Here is a 23,562-nt window from a genome sequence, read left to right as displayed (position 1 = left end):
CAGGCTCCAGTTCCCTGTGGACCGAATCCACCGTCTGCTGAGAAAGGGCAACTACACCGGATCATTAATGTAGTTGAGGGCCGTAATGGAATATCTCGCCGCCGAAGTATTGGAGGAGCTGGCAAAAAAACGCAGTTTGCAAAAAAAAACAGGATGCTGCAGGCCATTCGAATTGACAAAGAGCGGAATAATATGCTTTCCAGCGGAACCTTTGCCCCCGGGGTGCAGTGTTGCCTAACATCCACGCCATTCAGCTACCGAAGAAGACCAAAAATAAGGCCTCCGCAACCTAAATCGCCTTTCTGGCCGAAACAAAGAAAGAACCGTCATTTTCAAGGCGACTTTTTTCTTTACATAAAGAGTTTATTTGATTTTCTCCACTTCTCTAATCAACGTAAATCTAATAACAATGCAGAAAATTCGACCAGGTCGTTGAAAATGTCCAGTTAGTTGTTGTCTCCAAATCCATCCAGCACAAATCTAATTGATTTTAAGCTTTTGAGCGCAATTTTACCGTGGTAACTTTGTTTAATTAACGGTTTAGAATTTACTTCGAAAACGCGAAGGTGAACGTACAAGTGCACAATTGGATGCTCTGTTTTGATTTTTATTAATTGTTTGGCATGGCAAACTACGATTTTCTTGAAATTGGCATAAGCACCAAAAATGTAATAGTAAACAATCGTAGATTTTCGACATGAAACTTCAAGTGCCATCACAATATTCCGGTTATGTCCCAAACATAACATTACACTTTTTGCAAATGCTGGTAAAACAAAGAAGATCTTATTATATATTATTGATAAAGATTTTTACATATTCGAAATTTCGGATCAAATAAAATCCGTGAAACTTTTATAACAATTTCAAAAGAAATGACTCAAAAATATTCTGCCATGGCAGATATCTCAGAAGATCGCCCATAGATATTCTATTATAGATGTTCAACCTTACGGTAATTCACCTCTTTTTTCGGGTTAGAAAAATCTCTATCTGTTAGGTTGGGAATCGAGCCCAGGTGAAACGAGTATAAGGCAATAGGTTTACTAACTACACATGAGTCCACCCCCTAATAGCGATAAACTGTCTAAATCAAGCAAATGACGACAATGGCGAAAAGTCTTTCATGAAGCAATACGGAATCTACGTGTCCGCTCACAACATTGAGATCGATGGTGTGGTTACGGATTCGAGTTTGTTATACGTGGATTTGCTGAAGCAAGGGGGCTAGCTGTTTCAGGCACCCTTTGCTACGTTGAGCGAAGATTTTCAATGGCCATCGCACGAGACGGGACGAAGCTGTGAGTTTCTACAAACTGGTATTGGTGGGACTACTTTGCGCTTAATTACGCCTTCTTCGAGAAGGATCGTCTGACTGTACGGCTGCTTATGCCGCGTGTCATGCATTTCCACATTGCACACTGCCATTTTAGCAATCAGGTTCTGTGTGACAATTGCGCAGAGAACCATGAGGATGACTCTTGTATTGCGATTGTTGAAAAAAGTTTACCATGCACCGTGTAAAAAAGCACCCGAGGAATCTGTAGCGTTCCTTTAAATTCATCAACTGTAAAGATATAACGCTCTTCGTTATCGCTTATAAAGTACCCTGTGTTCCATTTAATAGACAAAGTCGTCGGTTGTCATGGATAAGGCTCTTTGCTGGAGGGTCGTGCTGGTGTGTATTCCTGTGAACTGGGATTGGAACAATTACATTCACTGGGTAGATATTTCAAGCAGAAGTTCTAGCAAACATGTGCGAAGTACAATCGGCTCTTCAAAAGGGGCTTTTTCGATAAAGTTATTAACTTCTGCTCCGACAACCAGGCTGCAATTGAGGTCAATTGAAGAACTTGCGCGATATAATCACTAATATTTTTTTCAACTAAACACTCGAATCATCCTAACGAAATCTCCCATGCTCGTTGACATCGCGGACTGTACCAAAATCACTGGCGTGGATCGCAGAGTAGTGCAAGTGGCATTTTTGCATTTGACGGAAGCTTCGAAAACCCGGACTGCCAAACCACATTACAAAGTGGCTGTTCGTTCGGAAATGGGAATAAATACGAAGAGGCTGTTGACACGTGGATATATCATGGAACATTTATGGTACGTGATAATAATGTAAGTCGCAAGATAAAAAGCTTGGCTGTGGCTACGATATCAGACTTAAAATGATTTATTTCATTGGTAACAGTTCTATGATCTGCAGCGCAAATGAAACCTTCTCAGTCTACATTTCATCTCATCTGGAACACAAGCTAAAAATCAGCTCACTATAGCTATCATTGAAGGTTTTCAAGAATTCCTGTTCATACACGTACATTCTGAGGCCGCCTTCATATACAATAAGCCCCGCGCGAATACATCCACGCTTCAATTGGATATTTGCACTACATTCGCACTTCCAGAATGAAAAATAATAGTTTTGATTCAGACACGTATTAGCAAAAAGGAAAAACATATAAGCGTTGAAAAATAATATGAAACGATCTCACCAGCGTGTTGCTCTAAATAAATTACTTTATGGGCTTTCTGTGAAGAATTCTCAACCCGTAGAATTGTTACATCAACTACTCAGATCCAGATGGCGCTGCAGAAACTAAGCTGAACGAACGGGCGTATTTTTGGCGGCTTGCTTCACACACGTCAATGTCAAAATTATTAAAATGTGACTATAAATCTCTACGTAAAATCACACGTTTTTCGCGATATTTCAACCTACTAAAACATTACTCAACAGAAAAAACGATTGACTGCATTTTCCTGTTAGATTTACTTTATATCACTGGAACTCTGAACTGAAAAATATTGAACGAGCCCAACGACACGTCCGAGCGATTTGCCAGTGTTCTACGACTCGCGAGGTGCAACAATAATCAAAAGTAAGCGCATTTTGTAGGTTTACGGAAGTCTCGCATGTACAATTCCACCGCATGAGATACGCAGTTTTAAAGACGTTTGAAAATTAACTTCATTTGGCTGAATAACATGTAACATTTCGTCTGGCATTAACAAGACTAGAATCAAGATCCTCCTGGACGACGATACAATCGACGTCCGACTGCACGATCTAGCACCGTGTAATACAAAACAGTTCATGGCAACCTTCATGATGAAATACAGAGCGGTGTTATCCGTTACAAATCATACTTGGAGAAACTTTTTATTTTCAACGGAGTGCGTGGTAAGAATACGGTTGGTCCAAAGTCATCCCGCACTTGTGGGTTCAAACACCATAAAACCACATGAAACTACCATCAATACGGGTCGCGCCAAATTTCACAACAATCAAAATACCATAAAATAGTTCCTGGGGTCTTCCTGATTATGGTGATGGTTTTAACCTATTTCAAACACTATTAAAACACCATATAGTGGGGGTGAATTTGGATTTTATCGTCATCCATATATCCAACAAACAGCACGATGTATGTTGTTCGGTTAAACGAACGTTATTAGTACCACCATTAGTATCACCGCAACATGAGCTCGCGTACTATTTAGACCTGAGTTTGATTAAAGTCAATCGCATTTGTATTTACTCATAGTAGAGTCAGTTTTCTCATTTGTGGCCCACTTACTGCACCACGTAGCCGAGGCAACGACTCTATCCTGTTAGTGCAGTGGATAAGTAACAAGGCAGTAGAAAGAATTGATTGCTTTCTTTACTGATAGCTATACTGGGGTGATATTTAACTTCTACTGTGGACAAGGCGAGAAATTAAACTGAAGTACCTAACAGTTAATTTTTAAACGATTAATTTCACTCTGAAGTGTTTTTTGCGGTTTTTTGACAAAGATATTCGAGTACTGATATTTTACCATAGCAGTGTTACCGTACTGCTCTCTCTCTCTCTCTCTCTCTCTCTCTCTCTCTCTCTCTCTCTCTCTCTTGCATCGGTATGTTTTACGTCATGTGTTCAATGTGTAAAGAAATAGCATCCCTGAATCGACCTCATCTAGTTCTAACCCATATCTATCGGCATTTCGTCAATAAACATGTCCCTGTCCAAGCAACGTCCATAAGTCCAGCCCCATCAAACATCGTCAACTAACACGCATCTGTCGTCAATAGCGTCCCTCGTATTTTTTTGTTCTACCACCGTGAACTTTTCGGCAAGAACACCAATACCCGACCCGACCCGCAAATTAATCAATCAATTCGTAATCAAACCGTATCGCCGCACCCCTTCCACCACCGCTTAGTGATCAATCGAATGACACATCGACGAAATCCGCTATTACCTCGAGAGACTCCCCATCCCCCAAGCAAGCAATAAATTCTTCCAATTCAGTATTGTTGTTTCCCATGCCTGTCCACCACCCCAATGGCCCCGAAGAGTGCCATCCTTCAATGCAGCAGCGAATTGCTTTTCACCACTCATAAACTGCTGAATTGATCCATTCACACTCACCACTCATCGTCACGGCGTCGTCGACGACGCACGGTTGCCGGTGATGGTTGTTGATTGCCGCAGCCCACTTCGATTGGATCGTAATCGAACTGCTAGGTGGGAGGGCGATGGTCGCGATGGTTGGAAAAAGATTGTAACAATAATAAAAACCCACCCCCTCGCAAAACGAAGGCGGAAAGGCGACGGACCGAAGCGACGCGACGCACGGTCGATCGAAAGCAATCCTGTCTGACAGTGCGTGTCATCATTGTTGCCTTCTCTTCGCGCGAATCCTGTAGTAGGCTCTGAGAGACTGCGCCTGCTTCAACTTTTACCCAAGTCGGTTATGATGGGTGACCGTGCTCCTTCGAAGCCACAGAGCATGGTTACACAGCAGAAGCATGTTTTTTTTTCTCAGCTGATTGATTGATTGGCTTCATTCAAGTTTGAAGCACATCCACACATTCCCTGGTATACGATTTTTTGGCCCAACTGTTGCGTGCGGAGATTCCGAGTACACGGCTGCATGCAAGTGTTGCCGTTCACCTGAACAGGCACTGCTTGGTCCGCTGGGGAGAGAAGGGGCAAACGTATGGGAATCGTAGCAAACATTTGTTTTCCCTCCGGTATGCGAGCGGTTATGTCACGGAACTTTTATTACGATTGACTTTCTCGTTTAATTTTATTGCCACGTAATTTCTCAAACATTATTAGACAGAAATGAGGAGAAGGTAAATTTGATTTCTTCTGCAATTCATATCCAAGCAAGATTGCCCTCGTGATGCGGCGTGTCGAGGAAACTTACTAAATTGACCCCTGGAGGGGCTGTCTAAAAAAAAAACATTCTAAGTATTTTTAGATATGAGAGATTATCTACATGCGGAAACTCAGCTTGCGTCAATTTCTCGACGTACAATCGATAAATTGCCCATGACATAAATAGGCTCAACGTTCATAAATTTATGAACGGAAAAAAATCCGTTCATAAATTTATGAACAAAAGGTCACGATTTCGTGAACTGAAGGATTTACGAAAACCGTGACCAAGTATTCATGAAACTATTTGTGTTTACCCCGAATATATACATGGCGTTAAATTAGAATGTTTGGTTGGGTTACCGTTGTTGTTCACTGGACATGTTTAGTTTTTGTTATGATTCTTGTTCATGATTTGGGAATACACAGTGTACAGTCAAACGTGACAGTGAACTTGTGAATTCTCATGACGTTGGCGGAAAGCTCATGATTTCAAGATCTTAATCGCGATGGTCGTAATTTCTATTCACGTTATCGTGATATTTTAGTCATGAGCAGAGTGATTCATGTTCATGATTTCAGGATCTTTGTCACGATTTTAAATGTTTTTGTAATGAGTTGTGTGATTTGTGTTCATGATTTCAGGATTTTAGTCGCGAGATTTGTAACATCTGTTCATGTTATTGTGATATTTTAATCACGAATAGAGCAATTCATGTTCATGATTTCAGGATCTTAGTCACAATTTACGTAATTTCTGTTCATGTTATCATATTTTATTTTAGAGCTTACTTTCAAAAAGTAATGTAAATAATGTTCATGATATCAGCAGTTTTATCATGGCATTCATAAATTCTCTTCGTCTTATCGTGATCTATTATTTTTTGGATACTAACGGTTTTTTACTCGGAGTAACGTGACAGTATGAACTGGATCATTAAAATAAGACTCTGGTTCTGTGAACTATATCACGCACACTATTTAGGGTTCTCAGTGCAGTTTTCGTTTTATGTCCGGACATCACAATGAACCTTATCAAATGTTCGAGGTCCTAATAATTTTTTTATATATCTACTGCTCGTATATATTACTGGTCGCTAACAGTTGGGTATTTCATGAAAAAGTGCATGGAACAAAAATGATTTCATGAATAATACTCCAAATTTTGTGAAAGAGTTCACGTAAAATTTTTATTACCATGTTGCATGAAATTGTAAATGATTAGGAATTCGCGTACTGAGAATCGAATTAGAAATAACTTAGCGGAAACCGTGACTAAAGTTCACAAAACAAAAACAAATATTTCCACTAATGAAAGCGTTACTGAGGGCAAATTGAACATAATTATAAAAGCCATGATTTTTGTTCATGGTCCTATTTTCGTAACGTAAAAAAGTGATTGTTCCAGAATTCATGGCACTTTATTCACGATTTTGGGAACAATTTTTTTCCGTGCAACCAGGAACACCAACATTGCGAGATATTTTCGCTGTCAGCTGAAAAGAACTGCGTACGAACCTCAGATTGCTTAATGTGGTCATACGTTGCGAGAGTTCCTTGTGATAGTACTAGAACTGTAACGGCTTACAATTGATTTTTCAATTCAGGAAATTACTCAAATTAACCTTACAGTGTATAGTTTTTAAGTCCTGTTAACATCCCATTTTGTGATCGCTCAGTCACCAGGTTAATTGTGACTTTTCATTTTCAGTGTGTAATATTTTACGCGGAAAATCGTTTCAAGCGGACAAAGGAAGGAGTAACAAATTTATATTAGCTTTAGTTAGAAATTACTTCGAATTTATCGTCTTCCCAAACAAGTGTGACACATACACAAATTTGGACGGGAACCATGTTTCTACTATTCCAAATGTTTCCAGTCATGGTTTTGCAGTCTAATTTTTAAGCTAAAACAAACTATTTTGTCTTCGTCTGACGTTTCGGTCCGTTTAAGACCTTTTTCAAGGATTCGATAATTGTTATTTGTTGTCAGATTTGTTGTTGTACAACAATCGATTGTCATTTGTTTTTTTTTCAGGATCATCTGTTCCGATCGTGCAAGGTCTTTTCGGGTTTAAAACGATCCTCTGAATTCGGTCCTGTCAATAGATTTCAACTAAGTTGAAAAAAAACCTACCGAAACGTCGGATATAATAATCCGAAATGATTAAATTAGTTTTAATTAATCTTTTTGCTAAGGCACATGTAGATCAATCCACCTCGTTTCAATTTTATTTTACCTTTTCCCTCTTCTTCACTGACACTTAGAGTACCGTATTGCCATTCATGTGTACCATCGGTTTTTCCCGTAGGTTCACTTTCCGTACGAGAGCCCGACACCTTTTGGAGATGGGGACCACATGGGCCAGTTTCCATTCCTGTGGTGCAGTACTGAGAGCGATGACGAGTTCGGAGTCTGGCCAGAAGGTGGTAGGTGCGGCTTGGGATCTTCTTATTCGTTGAGCGAATGCGGCTGCTAGAGTTTCGTCGGCGGATATCGATTTAAAATGGCATTCTATCCGGTCCTCGAATTCTCCAGGGTCTGTGATGGTGGTGTCGTTGGCTGCTAGGAAATTTTCGTTTTGTCGGTGTTTTACACTCTCCGCATTGACCCGTCTCCATAACTCCGTAGACGGGGAGTCCGAATGAATGCCGTCCACAAAGTTGGTCCAGCTGGTTTCCTTAACCGCTTGGATTGCGGCGTTCCTCAGCGCCCAAAGTTCTTCGCTCTTTGGTCACGGAGGGGCGGTTGGGTGATGTTTTTTGTAAAGTACGGAGTACTTTACGGCGCTCTTTGAAGGCGGCGGCGTCTTCCGGACTTCCACCAAAGTACGGCTCGGTGTGGGGATGACCCGCAATTTCAGGGACTACTTTCTTCAGCCGCGTTTACAATTATTACCGAAAGTCGGTCGACCAGTACGTGAGGTCTCGATCAATTTGTTGATGTGTAGTTCGATGTAGAAGTGGTCAATCCCTGCCGTGTCGTTGGCCGTGGACCAGCCACATATGCCGGCGATGGAGCTAGAAGTCAAGGTGTTCTTAAAAAAACCTATTTAAACTTTAAATTTGATAAACGTTGGAAGTCCGTATTTCACTATTGCCATCTACGCAAACCGCAACTGCACTCCAACTACAGTGCGTCGATCACTGCTACAATCGTTTGCCAAACCTGCTTCAGAGTCTGACTGATTCGGAATTTCAGTACGGGATATTTACACACATTTCAAATCGAACCGAAACGTCTGTTTTCTGTGGCATTTCTAAGAGTTCAACATAGAAAATTCATCTGAAAATTTTGAGAAAAACAAGTATGTACGATTTCGAACGTTTATAACTTTTATTGCGCTGAATGGCATGAATAATTTGATTTTCGAAATTTTTGCAAAAAATACATAATTTGGCAGGCAATTTGCTCGTGTGGAAAATGGAGCACACCGTTCGTGACAATCGGAGCGGTCAATGGCCAGGTGTACTTGAAAGTCTTCAAAGGTGTCTACTTCCATAACGGAGGTCCCACGATGGTTCAACGTTTTAAAAGTCGGATTTGACGTCGTGCCATTGGATGTTCTGGAGCCACGGAGGTCGATTTCCTGGCAAAGGATCATAATCCTCCGAAATGAATTCCACTCAAAAACAAGTTAGCCCAAAGACCCTATAAGCAGTGTTACGTGCATTAGGGTGTGGCATTGAAATTGAATGAAATGAACAATGAAAAAGTTTTTCAATATGTTGCATTTTATTGTTTCTAAGTTTGAAAACAATTGGTTGAATGAGTGAATTTCGACGACGACCTCTCGAAAGAACTAGAGAACCTGAAACTTATCTGATCTCCTCAGGATCTGGGAATCCTTTACCAAAGATCGTTGAGCTAATACCGGTTTTGGCGCGAGCTGTGCAGTCGCATAGTATGTATTTGGATGTTTCCTTCGCTTGATGGCATTTCCTGCAGGAACTTTCTTGAGCCTTCTGTAACTCGACCAAATGAAAGCAATGGTCTACTAATAGGTCAGTGATTACAGATAGTTCGGGTTTACGTAAAACAAGGAATTCTTTACACCAAAGTTCGTTCATGTTTGATTCACGCTCATTTCATATAAACTTCTGTCGCAAAGTTTGAACTGTATGTTCGTGAAATCAGTTGACGCTAGGTGCTTGAAGGCGATGGATGTAGTATCTATTCAGGAGACTGGACATCAAGATCAGTATAATGAGGAGACAAGTTTTAAGAGTTGCGACCTTGCTGGTGGATTGTTGATTACAGAACGCATCGTATGATTGGATTTCGAGTTCAAGTTCCGTCACGACATTTCGGTTATGACCCAGATATTACTAACTCATCTTTTCGCAAATGCGAATGAAACAAAAATACTTTTATGGACTATTGCTGTTCAAGGTTTTTACACGTTCTTCGTGCTAGTTGCTAAGAAAATCGGTAGAATCAGGTTCGTCATCAAAGACTCCGATTTCCTCTTTAAAATCATACACACTGAACTCCATCGGACCATATCTGATTAAAAATAATCTGAGAAACTGACGCAGTAATATTCAACACGTATCTTGAAAAATTCACCCAGATAAGCTCAGAATTATGGTATTTTGTCTAAAGCAAACAAATGACGCTGCTGGTGACAAGTTTTTTATAAAGGACTACCGTGTCTACGTGCTCGCTCACAATGTTGAGATCGACGGTGTTTTCATCGATTCGAGTATGTCATGTGTGCATGATGTGTGGGGTTGGCTGGCCACGTGCTCTAGTGAGTGTAGATTTTGAATAGCAATCGCACTAGACGGGACTGAATTGTGTGTCCCTTCAAACTCGTATTGGGTGACCTTTGGCGAGACTGGTTTGCATTTAGTGGCGTCTTCTTCGACAAAGATCGTCTGTTTGTTCGGCTGTATGTATCGCGCGTCATGCATTACAGTAGATTGAACTAGATACAATCAAATGGGACATTGTAGCAATAATGCTCGGCGTGACAATTGCGCAGAGAATCATGGGTATGACCCTTGCATGGGGATTGCTGAAAAGTATGCATATTGTGGGGAGAGTCTACCTGATTTATTGCCATGCCCCGCGTACAAACAGTGCCCGAGGAATCTGAAGCGTTCCTTTAAAAGTCGCTTTTCAGATATACTAAGAAGAGCAAACCATTATTGGATCAGAAAGGGTGTGATTCTGACACTTCTCATGTATGGACAGCTAGAGTTTGCAGCTCTTGAAGAAACTATAAATCTTATGTTACATTACGTATCGGAACACTGTGCGAGGACCAGGGACCCCGAGATTTTGACGGCCACGCACATAAGAGATAAACAGAGAGCACATAACACTCGAGAAAAAGTTCCTCCAAATATCAGCTGTGACGGAACCCACATTTCCGTATCTTGACATGAATTTCTTAATCATAATGTCAGAAATTCACGGGAATAAATCACGTAAACGAAACTCTAAAGAGTCGTTGTCCATATATACGGGAATGCGGATTTTAACGTTGCCGCGTTCATGGATGCAGTACACCGTTGTTCCGCGAAACGAATGACTCTGCTTGCCCAAGTAACCAATAAGCATTATAACTTTCCCTAATATCTGCCTTATATCTACATATAGGGTACTCCTAAAGAGTCGTCAAACTCTATACTCTGATATAATGCTGATATGATACCATAAAAGGTGAAATATTGTGCTACTACTGTGCAGAAATTGAAAGTTCGTTTTTGCGTTACTAATGCTATTATACAGCAACAGTAAACTAATATCAAATTTGAAAGCCTGTTATTGGCACTACGCATGGTATGAGAAAGTTTCTAGCGGCTGTCATTTACCCCAATGGTTTTACAACGATTTCTTATGTTTCCTTTTCGGTATGATGAACAAAAAGGAAAAATATAAAAATACTGTTTAGAACCGTATTATACTGCATATGTTCCAATGAAATGAAATATGCCGAATGAAATGGACAGGAGGAGTTACATAACTAATAAACCCACAGCATTACGATAGCTTTATATTTACTCTATAATTACACTAAATGCATATTTCCTTGAAGTATATCGTCTTATATCAGCTTTATATAAGTATATAAAGCATGCGGTAATGGCATATTTCGTATACATTTATGATGCCAAAATAGAGCTTAATTGCATTTTGAATACTACAGTTGAGTTTCAGTGCAACATTAGTGCAAATGTATAGCCAATATTGTGCAATGGCTTAATGCTTATGGTTATTTGAGTGGTCTATGTTCTTGAACATAATCAGCGCTTGGTGTGAAATGTACTGAAATTGTAAGAAATCAACTTCTATTAAATTGAGCTCCACCTGCAATTTTAATAATAATTATTACACCTCCCGAATAGGTCTTACGGGATATTTCGAAAAATCAAACAACAACACAATTCACGCGCAGTGACGCTACTTTTCGCTGTGTATCGACACTCATCACTAGCGAGACTACTTTTAGCTTCAACTCTGGACGGGATGAGAAGATAGACTTGATTATAACTGTTTTTATATGTAGCTCGAATCGTTTTTTCGAGGAATGCTCCCTTTATTTCTCATTCGCGATTACAAATTACGAATAAAATGATTAAGCTTCTGGGTATTAATCAGGCTTTAACTTCTTCCAATAAGTTTATAATAACTTATCGGTACCAGCAGTTTAAAAGTACAAAACAAATTTTTAATGGATTAGAGCGCAGAAACGAACAACTAATACATTTAAAATCAAATTGGATGTGAACGTAACAAATCAAAAATTTCTAGCGAAACATTACAACTCAATTTCCACATCAAAAATTGATCAACCGTTTACTAACAGTATTCTCTTTCTCCTATCTTCTTTTCAGACTGATCCGGATGTAAACAACCAGAGGACTACCGAATAAAACCAAGAACCCACAACGGATGGAAAGTTAGACGGTGCGCCCGCCTAAACGTACGCTTGATCGCAGCAACCCTCGCAGTAACCCTATAGGAGCTGGTGACTGCACCCGGGTAGAAAGAAGGCGAAAGCTATAACAAAATTCATCGAGTGGATCGATAGAAGAAAACAACAACGTAGATAACAGAAGAAAGTAAAAAAGCAAGAAACAACTTAGCTAAACCATAAACAAGTATAGACAGTAGGTTAAAACTAGAAAGATCATCACAGACAATTTCAGTCTATTGTAGTAACTTGACCCGTGTAAGCAGAAGAAAGGCGGAGAGATACTTAACTATTGTTTAATCATAACACGCGCATATTTAAGCACTCTCAAAACAAAAACAAAAACACGTGTCTATAAGTATCAAATCGGAGTAGATTATTGTAGCAAAACCAACCAACACACACACACACCCAGCTATAGCAAAAATGTCTTCGCAAACAGCAAGTCAACAATCAACCAATGCAACACCACCGTCGGGTGCGGCCGCAGCAGGTCAAACCTGCGGCACCGATCGGATCATCGACAGTGTCCTGTTTCCGCCGAAGCACAAACTGACACTGGCCGAGGTGTTCGATCCACACACCGGCAAACCCCGCCCGGACGTACTGAAGCAGCACTTCATCCTGGAGGGCCGAATCGAGGAGAATGCCGCCCTGCGGATCATTCAGGAGGGCGCGGGCATTCTTAAAGCGGAAAGTACGATGATCGACATCGAAGCGCCGGTTACGGTGTGCGGCGACATTCACGGGCAGTTCTACGATCTGATGAAACTGTTCGAGATCGGTGGTTCGCCTGCTTCGACCAAGTATCTCTTTTTGGGCGATTACGTTGACCGCGGGTACTTTAGTATAGAGTGCGTGCTGTATCTGTGGGCGCTGAAGCTGTGCTATCCAACCACACTGTTTCTGCTGCGAGGCAATCACGAGTGTCGACATCTAACGGAATACTTTACCTTTAAGCAGGAGTGTAAGATTAAGTACTCGGAACGGGTGTACGATGCATGTATGGAAGCGTTCGACTGTTTGCCCCTGGCGGCACTAATGAATCAGCAATTCCTTTGTGTTCACGGTGGCCTCTCGCCGGAGATCCAAGAGTTGGACGACATTCGAAAGTTGGACCGATTCAAAGAGCCGCCGGCCTTCGGACCGATGTGCGATCTGCTGTGGTCCGATCCGCTGGAAGACTTTGGCAACGAGAAGAATTCGGACTTTTACTCGCACAATACGGTGCGCGGTTGTTCGTACTTCTACAGCTACAAGGCCTGCTGTGATTTCCTGCAGAACAACAAGCTCCTATCGATCATTCGGGCCCACGAAGCGCAGGACGCTGGCTACCGCATGTACCGAAAGAGCTCCACGACCGGTTTCCCCTCGCTAATCACAATCTTCTCCGCTCCCAACTACCTGGACGTCTACAACAACAAAGCGGCCGTGTTAAAGTACGAAAACAACGTGATGAACATCCGGCAGTTCAACTGCTCACCGCATCCGTACTGGCTTCCAAACTTCATGGACGTCTTCACCTGGTCGCTACCGTTCGTCGGCGAGAAGGTAACCGAAATGTTGGTCAACGTACTTAACATCTGCTCGGACGACGAGCTGATCTGCGAGGGTGACGACACCCTGGAGGAGGCGAACGCCCGCAAGGAGGTCATCCGGAACAAGATCCGTGCCATCGGTAAGATGGCCCGCGTATTCTCCGTGCTGAGGGAAGAATCCGAATCGGTGCTACAGCTGAAGGGACTGACGCCGACCGGCGCTCTACCGCTCGGTGCCCTGTCCGGGGGTAAACAGTCGCTGCATAATGCCCTGCAGGGCTTCTCGCCCAACCACAAGATCACGTCGTTCGCCGAGGCCAAGGGGCTGGATGCGATCAACGAACGGATGCCACCGCGGCGGGACACGACACCGACGCCGAGTGAGGAGAAAACTATTTCGCTGGCGGCACCGAAATAATCAGCTTCCGCGATGTCTTCGGGCGGGTAAGGGGGGGGGGGGGGGGTGTGGTTCGTGGAAGGGGTGGAAGTAGTAACTGGGTTGGGAGCGGGGGGCGTAAAGAGGGGGCAGACATGAACCAGTAGGAGGCAGGAAGCTACACCCAGAGAACAGAAAGGGGGAAAAACACATATACATATAAAAGAATAATATAATTGAAGCTACTAAAAACAAAAAAAAACTATTATAATAAATTATGGAAGAAAAATTAAAAATTACCTTAAGTAAATCCACTAATATCTTATATTTGAGGAAACAAGCAAAACGGAAAAATGTTGAAATAAGAGAGCGTGCGGAAAGAACTCGATGAAAAAATGATGGGAAACGGGTAGGAAGAATCTTCTAATAATTGAACAGCCCAACAACAGCTGGTGTTCCAGTAGGGAAACGGTGCATCCGGACATTCGGAGAGTCGGAGAGAAACGGTATGGAAGATTTTGCTTGAACTTTGGAGCTCGACCGTAGTCGAAGGAGGCTTTGACTTTTTTGTCTTATTCAATTAACAGCTGTTCAATAACAGCGAGTAGACCCGTAAAAAAGAAAGTTTTTTATTGTATTTTCTATGGTTCATTAAAGCAAAGCAGGGTTTTGAAACATAGTAAACAATCATCTAAAGTTCTTACAGTTTTGATCATATAAATTTAAGGGTCCAAGATAGAACGTTAGTGCTTCCGAAGAAATTGGAAAATTGAATATTTCAAACGAATCAAGATAGCACTGACTTTTCAAACCTGTCAGTGATTTGACCAGCAACTTTTAACAGCGCTTGCTTAGTTTTGTCAATGGATAAAGACAACTTGCTTGCATCATCGGTAGAGATACGATTTACGTGGTACGCCAGTGGAACAGAACCTCAACATATTTCAGGGGAATGTTATAAAAAAGTTGTGTTTGTTGTAATGCTTAAAATAGTAAAAAAAATATAATAAGAAAGCTGTGGGTAGTGATCACATCGATGTTAGATTGGAACCGACTTTGAGAATCATCTCCACAATTCTAGCACTTTCGAGTTCCACTAGCATATAAACGACACTTGTGACAAGAGATACACGAATACGCTATTTTGAGATGGCTGAAGTGTCAAATTTAAAGCCAGCAAATCATTCATGTAATAAGATTTTTATTTAGTAATGTTATCACAAAGCCCAGCAAAGGGACTTCCCTTGTGAAGGGAAACGATGGAATCATTTGGATTCATATCTAGGCGTCAAAAATGGATAAAATCGAATAGCTATCAATCACTATTACATCGGACGTGTTGCCATACAATACCGGGGCAGACAGTGACAGACAAAATAATTAGACCACCCTTTACAAATGCAAGATTCACAATTTTGCAGTTTTCTCTTTGGTTGAACTATATCCTTTTCTGTGTACCAATTCAGAGTTTTTTTTAAATTCGTTTAGTCTCAATATGTGAGCTTGAAGGAGCCGTGGATCTTTTATATATTTACAAAAATAAATAAATAATAAAACAACATTTTAATATGTTTCCCTTGAATCTTTCGCATGCAATTTACCTTTGCGAGCGGTGGTTCTTGTCCTAGGTGGTCTGCTCCCGTGATCATCGCTTTCATCCATACTATCATCGGTGCTGTCACCTTGAAGATCAAGATCGATAGCCTTGTTATGCTTCTTCGTTTTGCTGACAACGGTCGTGAAAGTGTCCTCCTTGGTATCTGCATCTTGTTTAGCGGTGATGTTTGTTGCGGCAGAAGTACTGGAATGTAGCTGTTGTTGATTCAAAATTCATTTGTTGTTTAAGTGTCACTGCTTGGATCATTGTGTTTTAGCTTTGAGCATTGACATTTGGATGGTTTTTCTGGGTGGAGATGATGTTTTGTCTTGGTTGTTTTCCAAAATGTGCAGATTGTTCATAGAATTGACACGTGACAATCTGTTCGTCACATGTGCACAGTGTTGTCTGTGTATAGTAGGTGCCATGTTCCAGGATCACAGAAGAAGATCTAGGACATTTTAGTCGCATTCTTACCACCCGAACACCTATGGGAATGCCAGGGAAGAAATCTCTCCGAACGTCATCTTAAATCTTCGCCATATTGCGGCATGAATCTGTGGATTGCGCTATCAAGTGTACCAGGAGATCTCTTTCTGGCAGTTCCACAAACACAAGTTTGACGTTGACTGCATTATCCTCCACATAGACCCTATTATGAAAAACAAAGTGTGCCATGTTGCTGCTGTAGATAAATTGATCTACTGAGACACGAGCACTGAACTGCACCAGTACTACGTTGCGCACATGATGAAATTGAATGAGTCTAACATCATATCTGGCAATTCAAATTTTCTCAATTAGGCTCAAGGTCCACTCATTGCACTTAGGTTGAGACATTCCAATCCACAGCTGCTTTTGAACGTGGCCAGTGTCGTTGGTGGCTGGAAACAGACTTACAGTTTAGAGTTGTTTTGGGCAGGGTGCGCCAGCGCTAAATTCGGCCAAAACAGCTGACAGCTGGTATTATGCTTCTCATTCAAAGGTAGCAAACTTCATCTGCAAATACTCAGATCGATAAAATGGAAGACTTCAAACCACAGTGACATATTGCTTACTATTTCGACTAGATTTGTTCACTTAAATCGACCAGTTTGTATCGTTCACATACTCCCCTACGACACCTGACAGGGTTTTAGAGTCCTTTATCACATAAGCCTCGTCTTCCATCAGTATGTAATGTATGCAACCGAACACTGCAGAACTCACGAATACAACTTTCGAGCCCTTACTGCAGCACACTGGCTTTGTCCTTAACTTTAACCATTTTTTGTTCTTATAGGTGATCAAGTTGTTTCATTTCTTGATGTGTTGGATCATTTCGCCGCTCTTTCCCGCATTATTGGCCAAACAACGTATCGAATTTGATTCACGAATGGATTTTTTCGGAATGAAAAAAATTTAACCGCACAAAAATTAACCAGGCAAAGCCTGCTGCTCCGAGAATATCAATTCTCTGCGACGTCATTCAAATCGTTGAAATAAACAAATGGTTCTCCCGAAAGTTAGTAATTGACGATATATAAGCTCGTACGGCGAAAAATAATCATTATTAGCGAAAATTGGCTGTCCACAACTATTGACCACAATAAGGGTGACAGAACTTCGCCTTGATGGCATCCCTTATTTGTTTTCGTAGGCAGTGACGTGTTTCCAAGGCTGATAGTTATTTCATGGTTTATAATATTGTTATGTAGATATCCAACCGATGTTTCCTCGTAGCGCTGCACTATTAGATGCATTGTCGAAAGCTCCCTCTATGCCAAAGAAGGCTGCAATTCAATGAAACAATAAACCAGTTCGAGGTTTCCATCATTAATATTGGATAAATTCTGCTTCATTTAGGATCCGAACACATAAAACTTGATTGGATTGGTTGGTTGTCAAATGGTATTCCATTGTACTGCCACAAAAAAACTACAACATTACTGCGACGTCATACAGATGATCTCGCGTACTTCTTTTGCAATTTCTGCCATCATGTGCTGCACACTAGACAGGTCAATCTCAGCGGCCATTTTACCCAACATCGAGCCTTTGTGCAGCGTCCTGAATTCAATTTCTAGATTTCATTAACATCCGCTTGATAATTGCCGAATACTTTTCGATTGCCGAATCGATATTCTTGTTGACGAAACCCACCTTATTGTCGTGGTACTATTGTAGTACCAGCCAAGTGGTAGTGACAACTTCTGGCTTCACAGAACCAGGCACTCTTGTTTATACAGCATCGAGTCCATCGGTTTGTTGGCGATGGAAAGATTAATTTTGAGTCATTTGATATAAGGTCATTTGACATAATTGTCATTTATATAATTCTGACAATTGATCACACTACGAGTTTTTTTTTTCGTTTTGGGTCACCCACAGCTGCAAATTCCTTGCTAGATCATCCATTTTCGGGCGAATTTAGAGACGAAAAAATGGGTTGTGAGCAGATAATCCTTTTGTGCAGAAATCTGCGTGAAACCCAACTTGGCACAATTTTGTGGTTATTCAGAAGATGACCTCTGTATGTCGTCAGAACCCGATCATACAACAACCGGGCGCGTGGTCTGGTAAATTGTTCGGCTGTAGTGGCAGCTTTTGACCAGAACGTCACAGGACTAGATACTCTTGCTTATATAGGATCGAGTTTAGATGGTGATGAAAAGTTTAGTTTTGAGTCCACAGGGGGGTCATTAAGGTGTTCTGGCTACAATCGTACATCATCGTTCATCGCCGTAGGCCTGGAATGAACAGTAATCTGCTCGCAGGCGCAGATCTTCCGAACCATACTGCTGTTGGTACCATATTTTTTAGCATCATTCTTACCTTGATCGACTTCAATACGTTTCAAGTAAGCAGCTCAACCGAAGTTACAGATCGATCTTTGCTTTGAATTTATTTTCGGGACCACACACGACCGGGCACTTTTGCTTATTCAGCGTCGAGTCCATCGGATTGTTGGCGAAGAGAAGCTTGGTTTTCAATCCACAGCTTTAAGTGCCTTGCCGAATTTATCGGCGAAAAAACGTGCCCTTGCCAGATCATCAGTTTTCGGCCGAATTTATCGGCGAAACAAAGTGTCTTGATCAGATAAATCGTTCGGAAATTTGCCTAAAACCCAACTTCGTTTCGTCGTCATTGAGAAGATATCCTATGTATTTCATTAGAACCGAATCGTACAACATTCGAGGGCGCGCTCTGGCCACAACATTGTAGCGCCTCCCAGCTGCAGTGGCAGCTTCTGGATAGAACTTTAGAGGACTAGATACTCTTGTTGTTTTTGTGATGAAAAGCTTAGTTTTAAGTCCACAGCTACAAATTCTTTGCTAGATCACCAGTTTTAAGGCGAAGCTTGGTTTTGAACCCGCAGTTACCAATTTCTTGCCAGATTACCCGTTTTCGAGTGAATTTATTGCCAAAAGACAGATAAAACTTTTGTCCAGGAATCTGTCGGAAATCCATATTGTCATAGGTTTCGTCATCAATGAGAAGGCATCCTCGGAACCCGGTTATACCACTTCGGACGCATGTTCTGGCCACAAAATTCTGCTTCATCGTTTTGCTCTGTGGATTGGAGGCATGTACTGAAACTCGCAAACGCAGATCCTCTGAACGGTACAGCGGTTGGCACCGTATCCCTTCGCATCATCCCGATCCGAGAGCACTGGGTTTAGCTTGATCAACTCCAACTCATTGGAACGAACGGAAGTTACAGATCGACCTTTGCTTTGAATTTTCGGGGTCCCCACACGACCAGACACTCTTGCTTATACAGCACCGAGTCCATAGGTTTGATGACGATGTAAAGCTTGGTTTTGAATCCACAACTGCAAATTCCTTGCCAGATCGTCAGAAAAATTTATCGTCGAAAAAACGTACTGCGACCAGATAAAACTTCTGTCCGTAAATCTGCCTGAAACCTAGCTTGATATAAGTTTCGTCGGCATTGAGAAGGTGTTCTCTGTACTCCGTCAGAAAGAGGTTGTGCACCATCCGGGCTCATGGTTTGGTCACAAAATTGGGGCAGCCTCTCCACAAGACCAGACACTCTTGTTTAGTCAGCATCCAGTCCTTCAGTTTGTTGACGAGAGAATGCTTGGTTTTGAGTCCAAAGCTTCAAATTTCTTAGCAGATCATCAGTTTTCGGGTGATTTTTTTCGATAAAATCGGGCTGTGACCAGATAAAACCTTTTCCCGGGAAGTGCCTGAAATCCATCTTGATATAGGTTTCGTCGTAAATAAGAAGGTATCCTCTGTACTTGGTCGGAACCCGACCGTACAACTTTGGACGCCTGTTCTGGTCACAAAATTCTGCATCCTCGCACTATCGCCACACACGACACTCTCGCTTATACGATATCGAGTCCATCGGTTTGTTAACAATGAAAAGTGTGGTTTTGAGTCAGCAGATGAGAATTCCTTGCTAGATCATCAATTTTCGAGCGACCAGATAAAACTTTTGTCCAAGAATCTGCCTGAAATCCATCGTGGCATATGTTTCGTCGTCGTTGAGTAGAACCATCGGGTCCATCGTTTTGTTGGCGATGAAAAACTTGGTTGTGAATCCACAGCTACCAATTACTTGCCAGATTTTCAGTTTTTGGACGAATTTATTGGCGAAAAAACATGCTGTGCCCAGATAAAACTACGGGTATCTGACTGAAATCCTTCTTGACATAGGTTTCGTCATCAGCGAGAAGGCATGCTCTGAACCCGGTCAGACCACTTCAGACGCGTGTTCTGGACACAAAATTCTGCTACATTATTCTACATCGCAGATCCTCCGGACGGTACAACATTTAGCACCGTATTTCTTATCGACATCCCGATCCGAGAGCGCTGGGTTTACCTTGGTCGATCTCAACACTTTTCAATTCAGCTACCGAACCGAAGTTTCCAATCGACGTTTGCTGGAAGACCACACACGACCAACCACTCTTATTTTCGAGTCCATCGTTTGATTGGTGATAAAGGGTTTGGTTTTGAGTCCTCAGCTGCAAATTTCTTGCCGGATCATCAGTTTTCGGGCGAATTTATCGGCGAAAAAACGTACAGTGACCAGATCAAACTTTTTTACGGGGAACTATCTGCAATCATTCTTTACTTTGGTTTCGTCGCCATTGAGAAGGTATCTTCTGTACTTCGTCAGAACCCGATAGTACAACAAAAATGACGGTAGGGTCATCCATTTTGACAGCAGTTGGGGTTAGAATCTGAGGCTTCACTTGAAACCTGGAAACGAGATTGTCATCTGAAATTTTGAAACCTGAAAACGACCCAACACTAATTACTCCAAACAAACATTTTTTTAAGGTACTGTGTTGGGCTTTCAGGTTAGAACCCAGCCCAATTTGTAGTTCAGCAGCACATAACATAGGTTCGAAAATGGCGTCAAACAATTTAATAGTAGTTAGATCCGAAAGTGAATCAGTTTCACTCTCAAGTAAAAAACTAAGGGAAGAGAAGGCAATCGAGAACCCATTTGATCCAGTCCTAACCTCAATATTGAATTAGCTCCTGAATGGTCGCTTTGTCAATCAAGAGCGTTCAAAATATTTACAAAGGGGCTATAAAACATTGCTGCCGGATCTATTCTGGATCAATATTTCATGCAAATTAAATAAAAGTGACGATAGAGCTACGGACATTGTTAAAAACAATAAAATTAAAATTTAGCTTTTGAATGCAGCTCGATTTGTGAATTCTTGGTTTAGGTGCGATCTTTGAGATACAATTATTTTTGGGAATAGTGAAAAGCTTGTAAAGGGAAGCTGCCAACGATTGTCATTTGTTATCTTTATATTTTTTGCAGGAGGGGAGAAAATTAAGAAGGAGCAAGAAGCCTGATGTCTCTTCTCTCTAGTCTAGTCTAGTCTATTCTAGTCTACACATACACAGCCAATACATGTAGGGATCCTAGAAAATTTCAGACGTTCGCCAATTTTTTTTGTCAAGATTAATGTTTGTGACACATATGGTATGTGACACAATTATTAAAGCGGCCAGTCCAACTATGCAGCGAACAAAATGAAGATGATTCAAAATTATACGGCAATCAAATTATTCGTTTAATGAAGAATTTAATCAACGAATCATTTGGAAACTTGAATAAGAAAGAAACGTGGACAACCGTACCGACCGTTTCAATTTGATGGGGGTTTGGTAAATCGTTGGGAGTGACTCCTTTGATCCTAAGCTCGATCCTAAGCTCCTGGGATGGGACAGAGGTATTTGGCCCTGCCCTGGCGAATGAGCTTAGGTTATAGCGCCGTTACTCACTCTCAAGAAGCCTGTTGTCTCTTCTCTTGGTTAAAAACTACGTTAGGTTGATGGCAGACCCGTACATTTTCTACTAATTGCGCCCATTCGCTTTCTCGTGTCAAGATGGAGCTGAATTGCAACTTTGGAGCGTCTATCTGTAAGCTGAATTAATACTTTTCAGTTTTCGCTGGAATTATCAATTTATGACACAACACAATTATGGCCAAGATCTTCTCTTGATAAGTTACGATTTTTTGTATTATCGTAATTGACAAAAAATATGTCTCTATTAGATTTGCACATTATTCTTTACATACAGAAGAACGAACACCGATTCTATTTTGTACTGGGCCTGCGACTTTAATTAACTCTAGAAAGATCCCAGTTCCCGCATTAGCACAGTTACGATCATTAAAGAATAACACGTCAACGACATATACGGTAGATTGCGGCGGGCCTAGGTATCGCGAATGTGGACATTTGGGTGGTCTACTTCAGACTATTGAGGAATCTTCTGACCGGGATCAGGCATCGCTACATACCCAATATGCCCAAATAACGTGCTCGATGTCTTGGTACCCCTTGCAACACACGCTGTCAGTGTGTTCGATATGAAAAAGTTGACTGTCAGTGTTGGTGTCACGACCTGCTTTCGACTTCTCCAATCATGCTTTCGATTATACCTTCGGGGTTAATGTAATGTAAAAACCCATCGCACCAGCTAATTCTGCGATATAAGCGGAATCATTAAACCTATAGAAGCTGGATAAAATGATAAAGATACCGAAGTTGGTGGACTCTTCGATACATATTGGCAAAAATGTTTCGGATCTCCCACAAACGTGAATGACGCTTCATGACACTACCGTATCACTATGCGAAAAGGTAATATGCTTTTTGACAACAATTTGTACGAATACTTGATTAGACTTAAAAGATAATTTTAGCCTAGCTACAGAATCGTAAGCTCTCTTATAGACCAAGCATGCAGCTCTCTAGAGAGTATGCTAGTTGAATTTTTGTTGAAAGCAGTGTAAGGCAATTATTCGTACCCTTCCCGTTGCGAAAGGCAAATTGAGATTTGATAATAAATCGTTTGCCTTGACCCCGAATTGTCTATAAGTGGTAGAACAGTAATGCAATCGGCCAATGCGAATTGTGGTCGAAAGCTGATTATTCCGGTTTATGAATAACAGTCACTGTTACTTGTCTCCAGTTCCGTGGACCAATGGTCTGCTGCTTGTAGAATCTCACTTTTCGACTCTTTGCTGGATTTGTTTGAAGTTTTATAACATTCTACAAGTTTTATGAGTGGATGTAAAACTACCACAAAACCTGAATTGTTATTAGGGAAGGAAAAGTTTTGAGTACGTCTATAAACTAAGAGATTGCAGGGAATACGCAAACCGCAGAAGATCCCCTGTACAACCGCAAACCGCTTTTTGTCTGGCGGATATCTGCGATATCACATGTCACTTCTGGACCAATATATATGAACTCATCGACAACAATTTACCGCATCCATTTCTACGTCGGAATCAACACTGTTGGCTACCTAGTTTCTATCGGCTAGCGTATCGTCAATCCGGTTTTGGTATCTCTTTTAAAAGGCACACAAGCCTCTTCAACTGCTCTACGATTGATCCCAATGTCATCTGGAAGCCAAGAAGCAAGTAAGATCTTGTAAGGATAGTGCCGTGTCTTAGCATCGCAATTTTGA

At 41.4% G+C, this 23,562-nt stretch overlaps 2 protein-coding genes across 17 annotated transcripts in view; one reads left to right on the top strand and one right to left on the bottom strand.

Annotated features, from left to right (window-relative positions):
* LOC131685571 (serine/threonine-protein phosphatase 2B catalytic subunit 3-like) overlaps positions 1-14,068 on the top strand; it is a 249,870-nt gene extending 235,802 nt beyond the window's left edge. For 13 of the 14 annotated variants that reach the window (XM_058969397.1, XM_058969400.1, XM_058969398.1 and 10 more), the window contains one exon: positions 12,003-14,068. In XM_058969397.1, coding sequence (XP_058825380.1) covers positions 12,509-14,038 — 1,530 coding nt within the window. In that variant the 5' untranslated portion in view covers positions 12,003-12,508 and the 3' untranslated portion in view covers positions 14,039-14,068. Of the gene's footprint in view, positions 1-7,563; positions 7,587-12,002 lie in introns of those variants that run through there. The other variant, XM_058969406.1, reaches the window with a different exon arrangement.
* Positions 1-23,562, bottom strand: part of LOC131685570 (G protein-activated inward rectifier potassium channel 3-like) — a 432,523-nt gene that overhangs the window by 323,576 nt on the left and 85,385 nt on the right. The gene's annotated exons all lie outside the window — the stretch shown is intronic.

Source organism: Topomyia yanbarensis, chromosome 2, assembly GCF_030247195.1.
Source record: "Topomyia yanbarensis strain Yona2022 chromosome 2, ASM3024719v1, whole genome shotgun sequence".
NCBI lineage: Eukaryota > Metazoa > Arthropoda > Insecta > Diptera > Culicidae > Topomyia > Topomyia yanbarensis.
The sequence above is the reverse complement of the archived record's forward strand: the minus strand, read 5'-3'. Positions and strand labels throughout refer to the sequence as shown.